At 39.4% G+C, this 19276-nt stretch overlaps 1 protein-coding gene across 1 annotated transcript in view; it reads left to right on the forward strand.

Moving 5' to 3' along the window:
• The window catches only part of PLCG2 (phospholipase C gamma 2), a 59314-nt gene that overhangs the window by 21766 nt on the left and 18272 nt on the right, over nt 1-19276 (forward strand). Inside the window, exons 5-19 of the mRNA XM_080638542.1 lie at nt 755-802; nt 3064-3148; nt 3908-3991; nt 5406-5449; nt 5827-5899; nt 6851-6952; nt 7087-7205; nt 8586-8671; nt 9589-9709; nt 12332-12500; nt 15127-15231; nt 15450-15539; nt 16512-16690; nt 17514-17714; nt 18943-19062. Of these exons, the coding sequence (XP_080494668.1) occupies nt 755-802; nt 3064-3148; nt 3908-3991; nt 5406-5449; nt 5827-5899; nt 6851-6952; nt 7087-7205; nt 8586-8671; nt 9589-9709; nt 12332-12500; nt 15127-15231; nt 15450-15539; nt 16512-16690; nt 17514-17714; nt 18943-19062 (1626 nt within the window). The remainder of the gene's footprint in view (nt 1-754; nt 803-3063; nt 3149-3907; nt 3992-5405; nt 5450-5826; nt 5900-6850; nt 6953-7086; nt 7206-8585; nt 8672-9588; nt 9710-12331; nt 12501-15126; nt 15232-15449; nt 15540-16511; nt 16691-17513; nt 17715-18942; nt 19063-19276) is intronic.

Genomic DNA, 19276 nt, shown 5'->3' on the forward strand with positions numbered 1-19276 from the left:
ACTTGTTGTGAGGATATACCCTGTCCTTGCTTGCTACTTGACCAATTTTGGGTTTGACATTGATATTATCTTTACCTACTTGCTGTTCCAGCTGCGGAGACAGTATTCTTATCTATTCTCATCTACTCCATGGTAATGCAGCAGGCTGCTATACAAAGTGCTCCTGGGTTCCAGGCTATGTTTGTGCAGCGGAGTGATTCCTGTAGAGGCTGAGGATAAACTTTACTAGTGACATTTTAGATCAAAATTCTGTATGTGCATGTCTGTGTGTTTACTGTTAATGCTGCTAATAGTATTTTGCTGTGCACCTAATACGGACATGCACTCTAATGAGGATTTTCTTTAAGATTCTCTAAACTCCTCTCCTTCCTTCCTAATTGTTAATTTTTATGCATCTAACATATCTTTGAGCCAGCAGCCTCAACTGGCATAAATCTTGACTTGATGGAGTTACTCTGTTAGCTGAAGTTTTGTCTTGCTTTACCGCTTAGATTTTTACAGCTTCTGGTTACTCATTTGCTTCTGTCCTGCCCACCCTTCCTATGTTGTTTATGTGGCTTTAAAATGCAGTATTAAGCAGCAGAAAAGTATATATTTACAAAGATGGTTATAAAACTGGCTGAATCATTAGATGCTACACTGGAAATGTTTTGCTTTATTATAGAGATGTATTATATGACTCTTAAGTATTTCCATTGAATTTCCTCTGTGGATTTTGGTATTCATTGGCTGTGTTTTCTTTATAATTCACAAGCTGGCTGAGAAAGCAGATCTATTCTGTTGATCAAACTAGAAGGAACAGGTAAGAAGCTCTCTCTTTGTTCAGTATGTTTTTAGTGAACTTTTGTTGCAGGTTCTAACATGAATGAAAAGAAATAAATATTTTTTGTCCAATGTGTGAAATGAGAGCCCTGAAAATTGCTCTTGCTTTGACAACTTGAGTTTTGCCTTTTGCTAAACAGTGTGTTCATAGCACTCACTCATGTTCGTGCATGTGGTATAATGAAGCAAATGATGAAAAATATAGTTTTTTTTTTGCCTAGAATTACCATGCCAGAATGAGAGAAAGGAGTTGTCTTCTTCCAGTCTTACTGTAGAGATTAAGCTCATCTGTGCAGGCATGTTAGTTTGTTTGCTTCATAGAGGTCTTTGCCCTTTCATAGCCTAGTTGGAGCCAAGCAGGTTGGACTGTATAACCTGCTGTGAGCATTCCTGTGCAGCAGTGCCACCAGTTCTTCCTTCATTACTGAGCCATGTGTGCATTGGAGTGACTACATTCTAATGTAGACAGATAGGAACCAGCTTTTAAAAGCTTGTTTGGGCATTCATAACAATGAAAGTGCATAAGCAATGTTCAACATGGGCTGCCAAAGATCATGGGCAGATGTTTCAGTAATTAGCCTTGTTTCAGTCCTAATGTGGCCTGAACACGGCTGGTATGCATGGTATTTAGCTTGAAGCTGGTCACAGCAGCAGTGTCAGATATATCCAGAGATAGGGTTGTCCCAGCAATAACTTGAATTCTTTCCTTCAGGAGTCAGAGCTTTGAGGAGAACAGAACAGAATATTAAGAGGAAGAGGAGATAGAAGAAATAACTGAGGATATTAGGGAAGAGGAAAAAGAGGCTACTGGTATACAGAAGATACATTGAGGATACAGATAGAAGGAAGCCAAGTTAATGGTTTGGAATAAGGGCAAAATATTTATTTATTTATTTAAGCAGTTGGCCTGGCTAAATGGGTTTGTCTCTTTCCCACATATTCAAAGAGAATATTAGAATGGAATATAATTTGAAGTCAAAGAATCACCTCTGACTTGGTGCTTCTCATGTGAAGGAAGTCCCATGGGTTATGCAGCTGCACAGCACACTGGGAGCTATATGTTTGCATTTCAGTAGTTTGCTTCAGGTCCATGTGTGATGTGGGTTTGTAGCTCTTTGAACAGCAAAGGAGACTCTTTTTTTTCCTCAATGGATTCAGCTGCATACATCTCCTTAGAGTTGCTAGCAACCATGCGACACTGAGGAGAATGTTAGCCTCTCCTCTCTCACGCCTGTTACTTTACCATGATTTTGCTCTTTGTCTGCAACATGCATTTTATTCTAAGGTGTAATTCAGTATAGAAAAGGACATGTGTTTCCTCTCATTTAGGCCTTTTCCTAAAAGCAAAATAATGTGTGATGTTTCATTGTGTGAATAGGACTGTGTTACTGCAGGAAATAACACCATTCTACAGGCAGCTTGTGGCATTGTGCACCTGGTTTCAGTGTGAGCTGAAGAGCCATTTCAAAGCAGTGTTTCCTAAACTGGCCAGAATGGTGAAGTGGCAAGTACCATCCGTTACTGGATATTGGCTTATACCTCCTGATGTATTTGGAAAACTAGCCCTGCAGTAGGGACATGTTGGTGGGGATCATGAAGCAAAAGCTAATCTTAGAGTAGAGCAGTGGCTGACAGTATGTGTCTACTGAAAGGGTTTCCTTTGTTGCTTTAGGGTTGTTTCATCACTACCAGGCAGTCCAGTTAGGATCAAGGGGCTTGCAGTCTGTGGAGGGCAGTTTTCTGTTCTCTTGATAGGTGATTCATGCTTTCAGAAAAATTCAGGAAAGGAGTTTCTGCTGAGTTTCATTGTGTTTAGTGTTGCAGTTTCTAGGGAGGTTAATTGTAAAGGTTAGGCTTCCAGGCAAGTCCTGTTTCACAGGTTGAGGTTTTTCCAGTGCTGATGAAGCCCCAGCTCTTTGTTTTGGCTTGTACTTGTTTTCCCTGAGGAAATTGCTTGTGCTTGGTGTTTAGGGTACAAACAAAGTGCTCTTTCTTGCCCTAAAAGCTGGTTTTTTTCCAGAGGTCTGGCGACAAGGTGGAAAGCCAGGAATTTCCTGAGTTCTAATCTGGCTTTAGCATGGACTTTGGCTAAGTTCCTTCTTGCTTTGCCTCTTTCCCTCTCTACACAATGGAAATGAGAGTATTTCACAGGGTTGATGGAAAATCTTAGTAGCTGACTAGATACAGCAAGACTGTGGAGTTTTGATATATTCTTTTTTTCCTCCCTTATTTTTTCCTCAGTATCAGTCTTAGAGAGCTGAAAACTGTCCTTCCCCAAGTAAACTTCAAAGTGAGCAGCATGAAGTTCTTGAAGGATAAATTTGCGGTAACTACCTGATAACTTCTATCTGCTCGGTGGTGTTATTTCTTCTCAGGATGCTGCCTGTATTCTTGCTTCTTATGGTGTATGGTTAAATAAATTATATCAGTTAATTTCTCAGCTTGGCTTTGCCTGTATCCAAGGCTTTGAGAAAATATAGGCATAAATGTTCCTTCTTTTCATTGTTCGGTTGACCAAAGCCAGCACAGGGTTTTGAGCTGATACTGTGCAAGTGCATAGAAAAGTGTTTTATCTTTAAAATTAATATATAAAAAAAAGAATATTTTGTTTGGTTTTTTTTTTGCAATTTGATCATGTAATAACCTCTTCACTCCAACTTGTGCTAATATGAGTAACTTCTGAAAGTCATTTCCATTCCTACAGGAATTTTAAATATCCCCACCTTTTCCTGCTTTCCAACTCTCCACCCTTAAAGCATACATTCTTGCTTGTGTTGCTCCAGCTAACAATGGCTACATGGGGCACTACTTCACTCTGTTTTTAGTGGAAACAGAATCAGGGTACAAAATGCAAGGCTAAAGATGTGGGCTGGCAGCACTAGGTCACAAACCAACAACATATTTGCTTGTTTGTATTCTTAAAAAAATAACTAAATTAAAAAATCCCAAGGGGTTAAGACAAATGAAGTTGGAGTAAAACAGAATGCATGACAGGGTGGCAGCTGGAGTAAGAGTTAACTTGCTTGCTGTTTGCAAATGCAGTTCAGGGAATTCTAAATTCTCTGTGTGCTGCTTTCTATTGTAGGAAATAGGTGCTCACAAGGAAGAGCTTAGTTTTGAACAGTTTCATTTGTTCTACAAGAAAATCATGTTTGAACAACAGAAATCGGTAAGCTTTTTCATAAGTAGTCTTCAGACTATTAAACTGCTTGATCAGAATAGAGCTAATGCTGATTATTTTTGTTTCTGTTAGTCACTGATTTTCTTTTTCCCCCATTCTTGTAATAGAAAAATAGTCCTATACTTGAAGTGTGGATAAGTCACCATCAGAAATTGTCTTAAGATAACGACTCAGTTGTTTGTGTTGCTTCTTGTGTGGTTGGCAGTACAGATATGCACATATATAATGAGGTTTCTAGGAATAACTTGAAGCTGTAAGTTTGTTCAGGATGTAGAGTGTCTTTTCATTGGCTAATCCTTCTACTGATAGGAACAAGGGTTTTCCATACTTGTATTAATATTTTATTGCTAAAACATTCTGTAAATCAGATTTATCCTGAGCATCAAATAACAATTATTGTTCTCATTTTCTCTCATGCTTGGAGATTACGAGTGGTGAGTCCATTACAAGACATGCATCAGACAGTTCTTGGGAGGTGGGAATTCTGTGGAATTACATGCAGCAACTGTCTGACTATTGTTTCCATGTATTCATTGCACAGATTTGTGAAGCTGGTGGAAACTGCATACGTTTAGTGACTGTGAAAGTTAGGAAGCCTTTAAATCTATGTGAAATGCAGATTTTGAAATTACTTGCATAAATGTCTGTTGATGATGTGCTTGTTGTTGTTCACTAGTTGTTAAAATAGAAGCTTCAATAGTCAACGGCAGTGCTGTTTCTTTTGCATACAGCTTTCTTGTGCTGTTTAAAAGCAATGCTGAATTTATTGTGAAGTAATAAAGAGTCTCCATTTACTGTCAGGGTTTTAGTTTTGGCCATGAAAGTCTAGTTAATTAGCTTAAGCAGAAAAAGCTGAAGAGTGAAACACTGAGTAAAGAGGGTATCTGACTTCCTTAAACTCTTGTTATCATCCCTTGTGGATCATTTCAAAGAAACTCCTCAATTTGCTCAACAACTGCTGTGGGCCAGTTGGTAAGTTTCCTGTGATCTGTAACTATGCTGTACCAAGCTGGAAGCAATGTAGGTTTTATATTCACATGAATAAGTGTAATGGATAATAAGTAGTTCCTTTTTTTGGTTTGTGTTTTTTTTTTTATATGAAACAATAAAAGCTCCCAAGAAACTTAACTTGACTATGTATAGAACGTGTGTTATGGACAGCAAGTTTTTTGCCTCAGCATTGCATGTGTTCACACTGAAAGGCCTGAAGTGTCAGCCTTGGCAGTATGTTTTCTATATGTTTAATTAAAAATACATCTTGCCAACTTCTGTGAAGCTTCTCTAGAAGAGACAGGCATGTATTTCCCCTTCTCAAACCAACGGACATTATTAGATGAAATCAGATAGAAAATTGCATATTGTTTTATTATTTATCTTTTCCCCCTTTGTTGTTTGTTTTAAGATTCTTGATGAATTCAAAAAGGATTCCTCTGTGTTCATTCTTGGGTGAGACTCTTCATTTGTATTATTTTTCCACATTCTGTATGTCTTTTAATTACATCCCTGTTTTTGTGTTCTGCTGCTTTAGGAAGTAAAATGAAATGCTTTTTGCGTCCAGGAAAGTGAACTTTGGTACTTTTCTCAGTTAATCACTTTCAAAAGTACATCAGGAATCCAGGAAGCTTCTTTAAAAGCGTGAAATATAGTAATTAGATAATACAATATTACAATATTCTATTGACATCATAAGAAGTTTCTTGGTGGTGGCAGCACATTTATGCTGTAAATCCAAGATACAAATCTGTTGTCATTTTCTGCTATAACATCTGGTGACACTTGCTCTCTTATTTCTTTGCTTCACTTTCCTTTTGTATTTTTTTAAGAAATACTGACCGTCCGGATGCTTCAGCAGTTCATCTCCATGACTTCCAGAGATTCCTGCTACGTGAGCAGCAGGTGGGAAGGTTGCAGTAATTCTGAGTTCTTTTTCTTGAGGTTGTCAAGCACATTCTGTGTCCATTAAAAAGAAATGTGATGTATCGTAGAATATGATTAATGTCAGCTGCGACACTGGGCCTTACAAATATTTCTCCTTTGTTGCTACTGAAGTTCATGAGAACTATTATTTTTCATTTATGTAAAGACTCTGAAGGTGCACCGGAGGACGAGAGGGAGGACAAAGTAAATAAGGTTTTAACAGATCCCCATTTAGTCATGCAGATAAACAGACAAGGATAGAAATGAATACTAGATGTATGTCAAAGATGATAGCCTGGCCTAGTTACAGCTGTCATCATAGGTACATCAGGGGTAGTGCCTTGGCCATGGCCCCATTTTAGCAGCTCTTACATGAAAAGCCGAGCTGACTGCCTGCATTTCAGTCAAAGGTAATTTTCTATTTAATGGATCCAGTTCAATGTCCCATGACAGCAAGCAAATAAGTATGGACGGAGATTGGAACTGTATCTTTACAGTCTTCTCTAATGTTATTTAGCACAGACACTATGAGAGAAAGTTGTGCAGTATTTGTTAGGTGCTGCTACACTCCGGGTTTGCATATATAATTGAAAAGTGAGACCTTCCCTTCCTGTATAAGCTTGCTACTTTCTTTTTCTCCCTATTTCACTGTGCTAAAAGAAAGTTCAGATTGCACTTAAAATGAGGGAGATTATAGTAGTATGTCTCTCTTGGGCCTCCAATCTTTATAAAGGTACTTAGGTGAAAATCTTCTTTTTCTCCCTTAGACTTCACAGAGGAAACTCTTAAGATACAATAAAGTATATTTGCAGTAAACTAGCTAGATAAGGGAGAAGTAAGTCACATCTGTAGGTCTGCCTGTTCCTCGTATGATTTTTATATAGAGTAACACCACTTCTAAAGGTTTTACTATATTATTATTGTCTGAAGGAATCTTGGGCACACGATCTCAGTAAAGTCCGAGAACGAATGACGAAGTTTATCGATGACACTATGAGAGAAACTGCTGAACCCTTTCTCTTTGTTGATGAGGTAAGATAGTGATACTTTCTAGTAGCTCCTCTTGGACTTTTCTTTCTTGTTGATAGGTTTCTTTTGCTACGCTGGATTTCTTCCAGTCTTTTGAGGTAAAAACATTTAAATTCATATCTCTCTTTGTATTGTAGTTCCTTACTTACCTTTTTGCAAAAGAAAACAGTATTTGGGATGAGAAATACGATTCAATAGATGTGCAAGACATGAATAATCCTTTGTCTCACTACTGGATTTCTTCCTCTCATAACACGTAAGTTACCAAAAGTCCTGTTCTCTATCGCTGTTCAAACAAACCTAGTGTGTGTTAGGAGACAGTAAGTTATGCCAGATACACACTATGTGGATGTGTGAAACTTTCCAAAAGTGTGATGTAAATGTGGCAAATACAGTCTGTGGGACTCAGTTTTCCCCTTCCCTTAAGATCTTAGAGGTTTTGAGATACAACCGAGCTCAGCTGCCAGAAAACCCAGACCCTGAATCCTGTTACAAAAATAAAAGGAAGTCTTGAGTTGAAACTGTTCCAGCCTCTCTGCTGTCACAAAGTTACTGAAGGAGTTTCCATTTTTGCCAAGCACCAACAGCCTCATTGAGCTAGTGTCAGTGCTCATTTTACCTGAACATAAGAATGCCATAAGGACCCCACTCATCCTGTGAGAAAATCTGATACTGTTAGCGTGATCTGAAGGGCAGTGGATTTGTTGCCTTGGGAAAGGAGGGAGTCGTGCATTATTGATAGATACTTTGATAGTTTACAGTGTCACAAAGTGGAAAAGATTAGGTCCTGAAAAGGAAAGGAATATGGAGACCTTAAATTACCATATCTACTGATCAGGAACTTGGTTATTCATGGTCTTTGCCAGCATAAGGATTAGAGCAGAGGTGCCTGAGGCAGAGGAAGAGTACAATTTGCTATCCATGCTCTTTGTTATTTCTAGTTTATTTTACAGTCAGAACTTCAAAGGCCTTTTTTTATTGTCACTGGTTTTAGAATTTTGTGCTTAGTAACTTAGATGCTGGTTTCTGTAGTTTGTGTTTAAAGGTATGTATCTGTCCCTTTTCCTTGGCAGTCTATAGTATGCAAGCTCTTTAGCCCAGATACAAACCTATGTGGTTATGAATTTGGACTATTTTTAAATGAAGGAGATCTGCTCATGTAACACTGTAATAAAAAGAAAGAAGATGTAAAGAAAGGGAAGAGAGATGAACGAATAAAATATTGCAGGGAATGAAATAAAGTGTATATGGATATAGCTTATAGGTATACTTTGAAGTATAGGGTGAGTATCACTCTAAATACCCTCCACATCCCTCCAACATGATTATGCCTCAGCATGATGAGGTTTAGGTAAGTTTCAGAGCTCATGATTTCCTCTCCAGAAATGTGTCAGCATTGGTTGATGCTTAGATTGAGCCTTTAACTGCCTATAATTTGGTGCATTCAGAAATCTGCTAGCATCAGGTTCAGCAGAGTCCAGTTCTTCCATCACAAGTAAAAAAAAAAAAAAGTGATAATAATAAAGAAAAAATCAGCATGCACTGTCCATGACAAGAGAAGAAATGTTGCGAGTGAGTGAGTGGGAAATGGTTGGAATTGACTGCCTGTCTTCTACAATTTCCTTTTACTCCTTAGATATCTGACAGGAGACCAGCTTCGAAGTGAATCCTCCACAGAAGCTTACGTCAGGTGCCTTAGAATGGGCTGTCGATGTATTGAGTGTGAGTAGAGACTTTGTGGAGTGGTTTGTAACTTGCTGCACATACAAGTAGAGTTTCCCCTGTTTACCAAGAAAGAAGAAAGAACTGAAATCAAGAACTAGTTTGTTTTCTGAAATTGAAGTTAGTCATATAAGAAGCACTAATTCCCTAAATTGTTTTTCATATGCCTCACTGTTGCCCCATTCATGTGCTGTGGTTCTTGTTCCCTTGGAACTTTAAGAGTGTATTTATAAATCTTATTTCACTGTACACTAAAACAGTCTTGGCTCTACTGTATAATAGCATAGGACTTGAACTGGAATCACTTGTGTAGCTTAGATAGTTTGTCTTCATTGTAATACAGACAAGCTTAACGCACAGTTTTTTGTAATTTGGTGCCATTTGCCCTCGTGTTCAACTTGCTTGTAAATCAGTTGATGTCTTGTGTATTTGTTTTCCACCAACTGTATATGCATCTTCATCCCTGTACCTTATTGAAAAGTTTGAATTTTGTGTTATTTCACAAGCCACTTGCTACTGCCTGTTCAATTTGGCTAATGCAAAATGTATCTCAAATTAGTTTCAGGTTTAAAAATGACAAAAGAGATAAACTGTCTACTTGCCACTTTTAGGAGTGTATTTATCCCTGGATAATTATTGTGAACTAGTATGCTGACAATATAGCTACCTGGATTCCTTATTCCCAGATTCCAATACGATAATGCTTTGGGAAAACTTTATATTGTATTTGATTTGTGTTGCTCTTACTTAGCTTAATTTTCTCTGTGAGAAATATAAATTAATCTAATAGAATATTTTATTAGAACATGAAAGTCTGAGACTCAGAATATGCAAAACCAAAGATTTGGATGTTTTTCTGTAGAATTATTTAGGTAACTACTTAATCTCTTCCTTTTTCAACTGCTTGTCTTTCCTAGTGGATTGCTGGGATGGTCCTGATGGGAAACCCATCATTTATCATGGATGGACACGGACGACAAAGATCAAATTTGATGATGTAGTACAGGCAATCAAGGATCATGCCTTTGTTGCATCTGAGTAAGCTTTGATTTATTTTCCTTAAGCCTGTTTTCACACACTTAGAACATTCCGAACTTACTTTTTTCTATTCTAAAGCAAAAAAGTAATAGAAGAATAATGATATTCCAGTAGTTTTCATTATTGCCAAATGTGGGTCTTTAATAGATTCTGTTTTGAGGAAAATTCCTATTACATAATAATTTTCTTGTCAGGAAGATAGTGAGTGCCCTAAAGCTGTCTCCTTCCTTGGGTTTTTTGTTAAATTGATGTGTGAAACACGCTGAAGGTTATGTCTTTTTAATGATAAAGTACTACAACTGACAAAGGATATGTCTGTCAGGTGATGATCATGTTCTCAGGGAGGTCTTAGCTGAGAAGATGCAGAATTCAAGGCATGCGTCCTGAACTGATAACCTGGGTTTAAATCTGTGTCTCTGCTTTGCCCTTCTATAACTTGCACTGAGATATCTTTAGCATGAAAACAAATACTGCGTAAAAATTGGGAAAGAGATAAGGCTGTGGTGTCCTGTTTTTCCACTTTACCAGCTGGATATACAGAAGTGTTCTTTTGTCTCATGGGGCAGTGTCTGCACAGGCATATTGTGTTAATGACAACCATAGTATAGGATGCATTACAGATCCAGACCATCAGTACCATGAATGCAGTGTGATGCTTTCCCTATACTTGCATTAAGGGATGCGCTACCAAGAAGAAATATTGAAATATTTCCTGGATACAGGGACAACATTAGAAAAGCCAAAGCTCATCCAGAGATGAAATTGCTGAGGGCTGTGAAGGACAGCAAGAAAGACTTCTGCAGTTACAATTGCTCGATGGCTCGATGTCTGGCTGGAGACCAGTAACGAGTGGTGTCCCTCAGGGATCGGTGTTGGGACCGGTCTTGTTCAACATCTTTGTCGGTGACATGGACAGTGGGATTGAGTGCGCCCTCAGCAAGTTTGCCGATGATACCAAGCTGTGTGGTTCAGTTGATACGCTGGGGGGAAGGGATGCCATCCAGAGGGACCTTGACACGCTTGTGAGGTGGGCTGATGCCAACCTTATGAAGTTTAACCATGCCAAGTGCAAGGTCCTACACCTGGGTCGGAGCAACCCCAGGCACAGCTACAGGTTGGGCAGAGAAGAGATTCAGAGCAGCCCTGCAGAGAAGGACTTGGGGGTGTTGGTCGATGAGAAACTGAACATGAGCCGGCTGCAGTGTGCGCTCGCAGCCCAGAAAGCCAACTGTATCCTGGGCTGCATCAAAAGGAGCGTGACCAGCAGGTCGAAGGAGGTGATCCTGCCCCTCTACTCTGCTCTCGTGAGACCTCACTTGCAGTATTGTGTGCAGTTCTGGTGTCCTCAACATAAAAAGGACATGGAACTGTTGGAACAAGTCCAGAGGAGGCCACGAGGATGATCAGGGGACTGGAGCACCTCCCGTATGAAGACAGGCTGAGAGAGTTGGGGCTGTTCAGGCTGGAGAAGAGAAGGCTGCGTGGAGACCTCATAGCAGCCTTCCAGTGTCTGAAGGGGGCCTACAAGGATGCTGGGGATGGACTCTTCATCAGGGACTGTAGTGACAGGACAAGGGGTAACGGGTTCAAACTTAAACAGGGGAAGTTTAGATTGGATCTAAGGAAGAAATTCTTTACTGTGAGGATGGTGAGGCACTGGAATGGGTTGGCCAGGGAGGTTGTGGATGCTCCATCCTTGGCGGTGTTCAAGGCCAGGTTGGATGAGGCCTTGCGTGGCATGGTTTAGTGTGAGGTGTCCCTGCCCATGGCAGGGGGGGTTGGAACTATGATCTTAATAATGATCTTATACTAATAATATATTAACTTAATTATATTTATATATTATATATATCCATATATTATATATAAGTTAATTATATTAACTTAATAATGATCTTAACTAATGATCTTAAGGTCCTTTCCAACCCTAACTATTCTATGATTCTATAATTCTAATTGCAACAGAAGGAAGCTGAAGAAAAATGTGAGCCTGCTCCTGATTTGGACAGGAGACTTAGTGGCTGGAGAAAGCTGAAGTATTTGATGCTTTCTCTGCCTCAGATTTCAATACTGTGGCCAGAGCACATGATACCCAAGGGGAAGTTCACAGAAGTAAGCTTGTTTAGGTTCAAGAAGAGGTTAATGAGGGAGTCTGGCTGCTGTCTTCCACTACCTAGTGGATGATTATAGGGAAGATGGAGCCAGAGTTTTCTCATAATGCATATGAAGGAAAACAGACGCTATTTTAAGTAGAGGTGAAATAAATTGTCACATAATGGTGCTTTAGCCCTGAAACTGTGCCTGAAGAGCTTGGAAAGAATCTTTGTCCTTGCAGATATTCAAATCTTGGCTGGACAAAACTCTGAGCAACCTGATCCAACCTAGGAATTGGGCCTTCCCAAAGAAGGGGTTTTGACTAGGTGGCCTCCAGAGGTCCCATCTGACTTTAATGATTCTTTGATTGAACATCTGTTATTAAGTGTTGCATGTCTGTTCCTTTTGTCTTCTTGCTTGTTCTAAATATTTTATTTGACAGGGGTGAGGGAGGGTGTGTTTTTCCTTGCCTTGCCAGTGGTAGCAAAAAGAAATTGTCTTCGTTGACCTTTGTTTTCTCCATCAAAGATACCCACTCATTCTGTCAATTGAAGAGCACTGTAGCGTGGAGCAGCAGCGACACATGGCCAAAGTGTTCAAGGAGGTATTTGGGGATCAGCTTTTAATGAAGCCTGTTGAAGCCAGTGCAGATCAGCTACCATCACCAACCCAGCTGAAAGAAAAAATCATCATCAAGGTAGGCTTGCTCTGTGTGCTTGTAGGTAAAAGAAGAAAACAAGAGCAGGAGCCAGAAATACTACTTCTGGCTTCACAGCTTAGCTGTTAATTTCTGTTGACAGACAACAAACCCCATGCTTTAGGTGTGTACTAGGAACATTTTGCAGTATTGCACAGAATTCTGTAAAACCACATATTAAAGTGCTTGCTATTGGTTTTCTTTGAATAAGTGTTGCTACTTCAAGTGCCAGATCGAATGTCAGCTCTTCTCTAAAGGTCTTCCAGCTCCTGAAATGTCGTTGCTAAAATTTTAGCAAGGGTTCACTGCTGCAGGTGCTCGTCATAATCTTAGACAGTGTGGTCTGCTTGAAGATGATTGAACTATGTTCCTTAATAGAAAGTTAATTAGTATTACTAACTTTTCTTTTTCCCCCAAAGAGTGGCTCTCATTCACACAAAACCCATAGTACTTGCAGGTTGCACAATTAAGTTGTCAGAATTGCTTGCAAGCTGCAAAAGTTGATGGGTGTTTACTAGCTCAGTGTGATTTGTGAACCTCATAAAGTTCAACAAGGCCAAGTGCAAGGTCCTGCACCTGGGTCAGGGCAGTCCCAAGCACAAATACAGGCTGGATTGAGAGCAGCCCTGAGGAGAAGGAATTGGGGGTGCTGATTGACAAGAAGCTCAACACGACCCAGCAGTGTGTACATGCAGCCCAGAAAGCCAAACGCATCCTGGGCTGCATCAAAAGGAGTGTGACCAGCAGGTCCAGGGAGGGAATTCTCCCCTTCTACTCTGCTCTCACAAGACCCCACCTGGATTACAGCGTTCAGCTCTGGGGCCCCCAGCATAAGAAGGACATGGACCTGTTGGACCATGATGATGCTCAAAGGGCTGGAGCACCTCTTCTATGAAAGCAGGCTGAGAGAATTGGGTTGCTCAGCCTGGAGAAGGGAAGGCTTCAGGGAGACCTTAGAACATCTTCCAATACCTAAAGGGGCCTACAAGGGAGCTGGGGAGGGACTTTTTACAAGGGCCTGTAATGATAGGACAAGGGGGAATCACTGGCACAGGGGAGATTTAGATTAGACATTAGGCAGAAGCTCTTCCGTGTGAGGGTGCTGAGGCACTGGCACAGGGTGCCCAGAGAAGCTGTGACTGCCCCATCCCTGGCAGTGTTCAAGGCCAGGTTGGACAGCGCTTGGAGCAACCTGGGGAAGGGAAGGTGGCCCTGGCAGGGGGTTAAACTGGGTAAGCTTTAAGGTCCCCTTCCAACCCAAACCATTCTATGATTATATTTAAATATGCAATTTATGAGCCACTTTTGAAACACACGGGTGGTCCTTTTAGAAGGCAGTCACTGTTAGACTGTCTAGGCAATACAGATGTTTTACTCAGTGCTGTTGTGTCGCAACATGAGGCAGATAACCAAATTAAGATCTCTCAGATGGAAAGCTTTAGTAGAACTTTTCACAAAGCAAAAATCAGGTGGAGAATGTGTGGGCTGCTCATGATTTCTTTAGTAAAATAATAATTACTTTTGTCTCTGCTTCAGTTCTCCAGCTTTTACAACAAACTTCTGAACAGATGAAATACGGGTAGATATAAGCATACACCTCTTAAAGTAGCTCTTACATCTACCTCTTAAGTGTGACTGGAAATAATAGCACCCCACTATAAGGTGCAAAAGTTCTGTGCTTAAGTTTTTGGTTTTTCTTTTTTTTTTTTCCCCTCCAATCTGTCTGTTGTTACCTTGCAGAGCATAGAGGGGAGTTGGATAGGCACATGAATAATAACATGACAGATGTGATTTAAAGGGAATTACAAACTAATATGAGTCTCCACAAGAGAACATCCGTATCAGTCTGTCCTGTCTAAAAGTGTGTTGAAGAGTCCTTAACATGCTTCAGCACCTGCCACTAAGCTGATTGTGTTGTTTGGCTTTAACTTGGAAAATGTTGTCAGTAAACAGCCAGAGGCTACTCCTGCTTCAGGGGCCTGTGAGGTTTTTCAGATAAGCCTGTCAAGTTGAAATCTACCTACAGCAGGTTACGCAGAAGTGAATATAGTTGAGAACTACTAGATATGAGATGATTAATCCCATCATTAACTGCAGTTAAGTGTTTGAAGTTATTCTTAGCCCCTTGAGCCACTGTTTTTATGAGCTCTCTCAAGAAAGCAGAATTTAGACCCTCTTTTCATAAAGTATTTCCCTTCTGCTAATTTTTCGTGTAGGACAGTGAATTCCCCATTCAATTTGAATTCCTTGTCACTTTGTTTTGGGTTTTGTTCCTTGTGTCCTGCTCTCTGCAGAGGGATTCTTGTTTTAGCCTTATTTCTTGGTATTTGTTACTTCACATTTTCTGTCCTCTGAAGAATGGTGAGCTCATCTCGAACTAGTTGTTTCTTCATTGTTTGACTGATACCTCTACTAAATTTTTAACCATTAATTCCAGCCCTGTTGCATAAAGCCTTGTGGAACAGCTGTAGTTATGGTAATCACAGAAGGTGGCTGGGCAGTGGAGAGAAATACTTCCTGTAATATTGTTGTCTGTGTATACTGAAATATTTTGACCAAATTTATATGATTCTATGTCAATGAATATGGTGTTTTGTTCTGGATTTTGTTTTGTTTTGTTTTTAAGCACAAAAAACTGGGGCCAAAGGGAGATATTGATGTGAACTTGGAAGACAAGAAAGAAGAAAAAAACCAGCAAGGAGAACTTTACATGTGGGACACAATAGAACAGGTATCACTTATGTGACATTTGCTGCAGTCTGTTACTAGGTTGTGTAATACTGGAAATTTACATTAATTTTCTCAATATTTGTGTAACTAGTATTGTCAGTTGAATAGAAGTGAATGAGGGGAAGAGGTATTCTGTTTATTGTTACACCTAGTTTTGAAATGGTGGTTATTGAGTTTTATTCTGTCTTGTTAATGGTTTTAATATCTCTCAATTTTTAGAAATGGACTCGGCACTACTGTGCTATTGCTGATGAAAAGCTTTCATTCAGTGATGATATCGAACAGAATGCTGATGAAGATTTAACAAAGGTGATGGCTATGTTTTGTTATTTAAGCATGTTCTTTTTATTTACTCAGATTATTTGAGTGTTTGGAGATGCATATTTTTTATGCCAGTGTTGAAATTGTAGAGGATGCTTGTCAGATAACAAGTGTATGTGGAGGTAAAACCCTTAAAAAAAGGGTTTTTGCCGTGGTACTCCAGTTAACCCTATTTTTAATAAAAGAACATTTTCCCTTGGCTAATTTGCAAAGAGGAGTACAAAGACAAATATAATTGTATTTAAATGCCAACGCTGATGCGTGTGCTGACAATCAAACTTTATATGCCTTTGGCTAAACATTATTCAAACTAGACAGAATGATGAACTAAGGTTTGTTTTGTTAGCATTACAGCACACCTCTTGCACAATACATGTTCGTTTCATGTTTGGAAAATGTTTGCCATAGGTAAGCATGTATTAATTGGCTGTTGTGCATGAGAAATATGAAGCTCAGTAAGGCTTGCAATAGCAGTGATGTTCAGGGTCGTTTATTGTTCTGACCTTTCAGGTTTCCATGCATGCTGTTATGTTGCTAACACATATGTGCATGCTTCATAGATCTCTGCACATGTACAGCATTTTACCTATTCACCTAGTTGTTAATGTCAGTAAAATAATTAAGGAAGAACACAGATGAATCCTGGGAAAAAATGATTAGAAACTCTGTAAATAAGCAGTAGGAGTTTTTTCCTTGAAAATATATATTGGTGTTTGCATTGCTGCATTTTTTCAATATTTGAATTACACTAAAAGTGATCACTGCTCCAAAGAAATGGCTTGAGTGGGGAGTAGAGTCAGGGGTGACTATGAAGGTGATTGGCTTGTTTGTGGAAGGGAAAAGTTCAAGGCTAGGAAACTGAATTCTAGAAATAGTAGATTGTTATATCAGTAATAAGTACTTTGTTTCAAAATCATAAAATTAGAAATGTACCATAAAAACTCTTATTCTCTGGTCTAGGAGGTAAAACGTACTGAACTGCACTTAAAAGAGAAATGGTTCCATGGGAAAATGAAAGAGGGGAGAACAACTGCTGAGAAACTGCTCCAGGAATATTGTGCTGAAATGGGTGGCAAGGATGGGACATTCCTAGTTAGAGAAAGTGAAGCTTTCCCTAATGATTGCACCTTGTCATTCTGGTATGGTGATTGTCATAAAAGTTTTATGTGGGTTTTGTTTGTTTTATGGCATTGTACAAAAAATGTGTGTATTTTTCAAGTATACATTTATAGCTTAGAGGAAATTTGAATGAAGAGTTGTTAAAATTACTACAATGTTATTAATGATATTGTGAAAGACTACTTTCTAAATGAAACTTCAGTCTTAACACAGTGCATTTTGGCAAAGTAGGGTTTATTTGAAGTGTTACAGTTGTCAAGAGAGGGCTAAGTTTGATTTCCATCTCTCAACAGCCAGCTTTTCTGGTGCTCAGTCAGGATATAGGATTTGTTATTTCTTCAGGGCCAAAATTCAGTCTTTTAATTTAGGGATAAATTACTGGTTTCTGTGCTGTACAGGTAGTCTCATGAGTGTACCTTTATTACCAGAGATTGATCTTTTTAATGAAAACATTCTCTAGAGGCAAAATAATAAAGACTTTTGGGGTGTGTGTCTGTGGCTTTATGGTAGTCTGGGTTTGTTTTTTCTTCTGGTTTGGACAGTATGAAGAATAGCGTATCAGATTTATTTCTGACCAAGAGAGCTGTTGGAGCAAATTTTGCAGGGAATAAGTGTATGCCAAATTTAAAGCCATTGTGGGTTGAAAGTTACTATTTTCAATCCTGTAATATTACTTGTCAGGATTTTTGTTGCTATTCTTCGTTTTTTTTATGAGATGACACAGATTTCTTGCCTCTTCACAAGCTCGCCAAGTAGTTGGCCCAGAACAGGTGAGGAAATGCTTCAAAAGAGGAAAACATGTTACAAAACCTCTTTTCCTTATGCCTCTCTTCATTGCTTTAGGAGGTCAGGTAGAGTCCAGCACTGCCGGATCCGTTCTTCGAGTGATGGGGACACTGTGAAATACTACCTGACGGACAACCTCACTTTTGATAGCATCTATGATCTCATTCAACACTATAAGGAAGCCCACTTACGATGTGCTGAATTTGAGCTGCGCCTGACTGATGCTGTGCCTAATCCCAGTCCTCACGAGACTAAAGAGTATGTACAACAGAAGGCAAGAACCAGGGTTGTTATGTCAGTGTCCTTTGCATTGTTTTAGATGGTCTTTGAATTTTGCGTAAAAAATTCCCCAGATTCAGGAGCACACCATTGCTTGTCAAATGTCATAGGAACAGGCTTCCCTGAAAGACGCTAAGATCACTGACTTTGTGAGAACCTGGTACAACAATGAGCAGTCACTGGGGAAGCGATTGACTAGCAACAACTAGGAAAATCAGTGAGAGTTGTAATGCTGTGGAAGTGTGCCAATTCCTCCTTTCTCTGCTCTGTGCTCTACAGCACCCAGTGGGTTGGCTTAGACATTTAGAAGTTGGCTGTGGCCTGGCAACTAAGTAGTCATGATCTGTGCCATCTGGAAACTCTATTACTGGGGCAGTGAGCCCAGTTTCATTTTCCTAAGCCCGCCCTCCACCTCACCCCTGTCGCAGTTGGTTAGGCTGATTTCGCCCCATGCTGGTAAGAAGCAGTACAGCTTGGAGTTGATTTCCAACAGGCCTTTGCCTGATGTAGATCCTGAGCAGAGCTTGCTCTTGGTTGCTGACAGTGTAATCACTGCCCTTTGTTCTGTTTTCTTTGCAATGAGAAAAAGTAAATCTCCTTTGTGTGTGAAATACTTATCTGTGAATTTAAACTTTTTTTTTTCCTCTCCTGCCCTGAGATTTGGGAGTCACTGATCACCTATAGATAACTTTGGAAGCAAGTGAGAAAGGAGAGTATTTTCAAGGTTGGGCTTTTCTGCCTTTCTGTATAAGGTGGAGACATACTGCCAGTATAAGTGGCCATGGCTTCACTAAAGGCTCATTAAATCCAAGATAGGTGCACCTCTATAGTGAAAATAATAGAAAAATACAAACGCCTGGTGTTTTTTTGTTTATCTGTATTTGGGCTTTTCCTTAAATCTGCTGTGTCAAAACTGAATAAACTACTGAAAACTGAATGGCAGACTGAAAGGAAGAAATGCAGATTTATGTTTTATGATTTCAGACAGACAAGCTGTTCTGGTACATTCTTGATTCTTTCATCCAAAATAAGCTGCTGTGTTACAATGTCTTGTAATAAGCTATTGTCACAGGTGGCAAGATGGGGAAAATCTAATGCATAATTTTTCTTGTAATATTTGAAACTATTGTTAATAACACTGCCTGATATTCTTACTGAATGGCATTTGGCAAGCTTTGTCATCCTTTGTCCATTTTAACTGTTGTAGTTGGTACTATAGCAACTTGAGTCGGGGAGAGGCAGAAGACATGCTGATGCGAATTCCTCGAGATGGAGCCTTTTTGATTAGAAAGAGAGATGAAGCTGATTCATTTGCCATGACTTTCAGGTAAGAAAAGGCAGATATGACTGCATTACCTAGTAGCACAGCAGTGTTCTGATTTTCCTTACTTAAAAGATAACGTGGGTTGTTTGGTTTTTTTTTGTGGGTTTTGTTGTGTTTTTTTTTTTTTTTTTGGTTTTTTTTGAGTAATAAATTTCTTGCTTTCAAACATGGAGTAATTAGCATGGTTGGTTTATATAGTATGAGGATGTACACAAGA

The sequence above is a fragment of the Psittacula echo genome (genome assembly GCF_963264785.1).
Source record: "Psittacula echo genome assembly, chromosome: Z".
NCBI classification, from domain to species: domain Eukaryota; kingdom Metazoa; phylum Chordata; class Aves; order Psittaciformes; family Psittacidae; genus Psittacula; species Psittacula echo.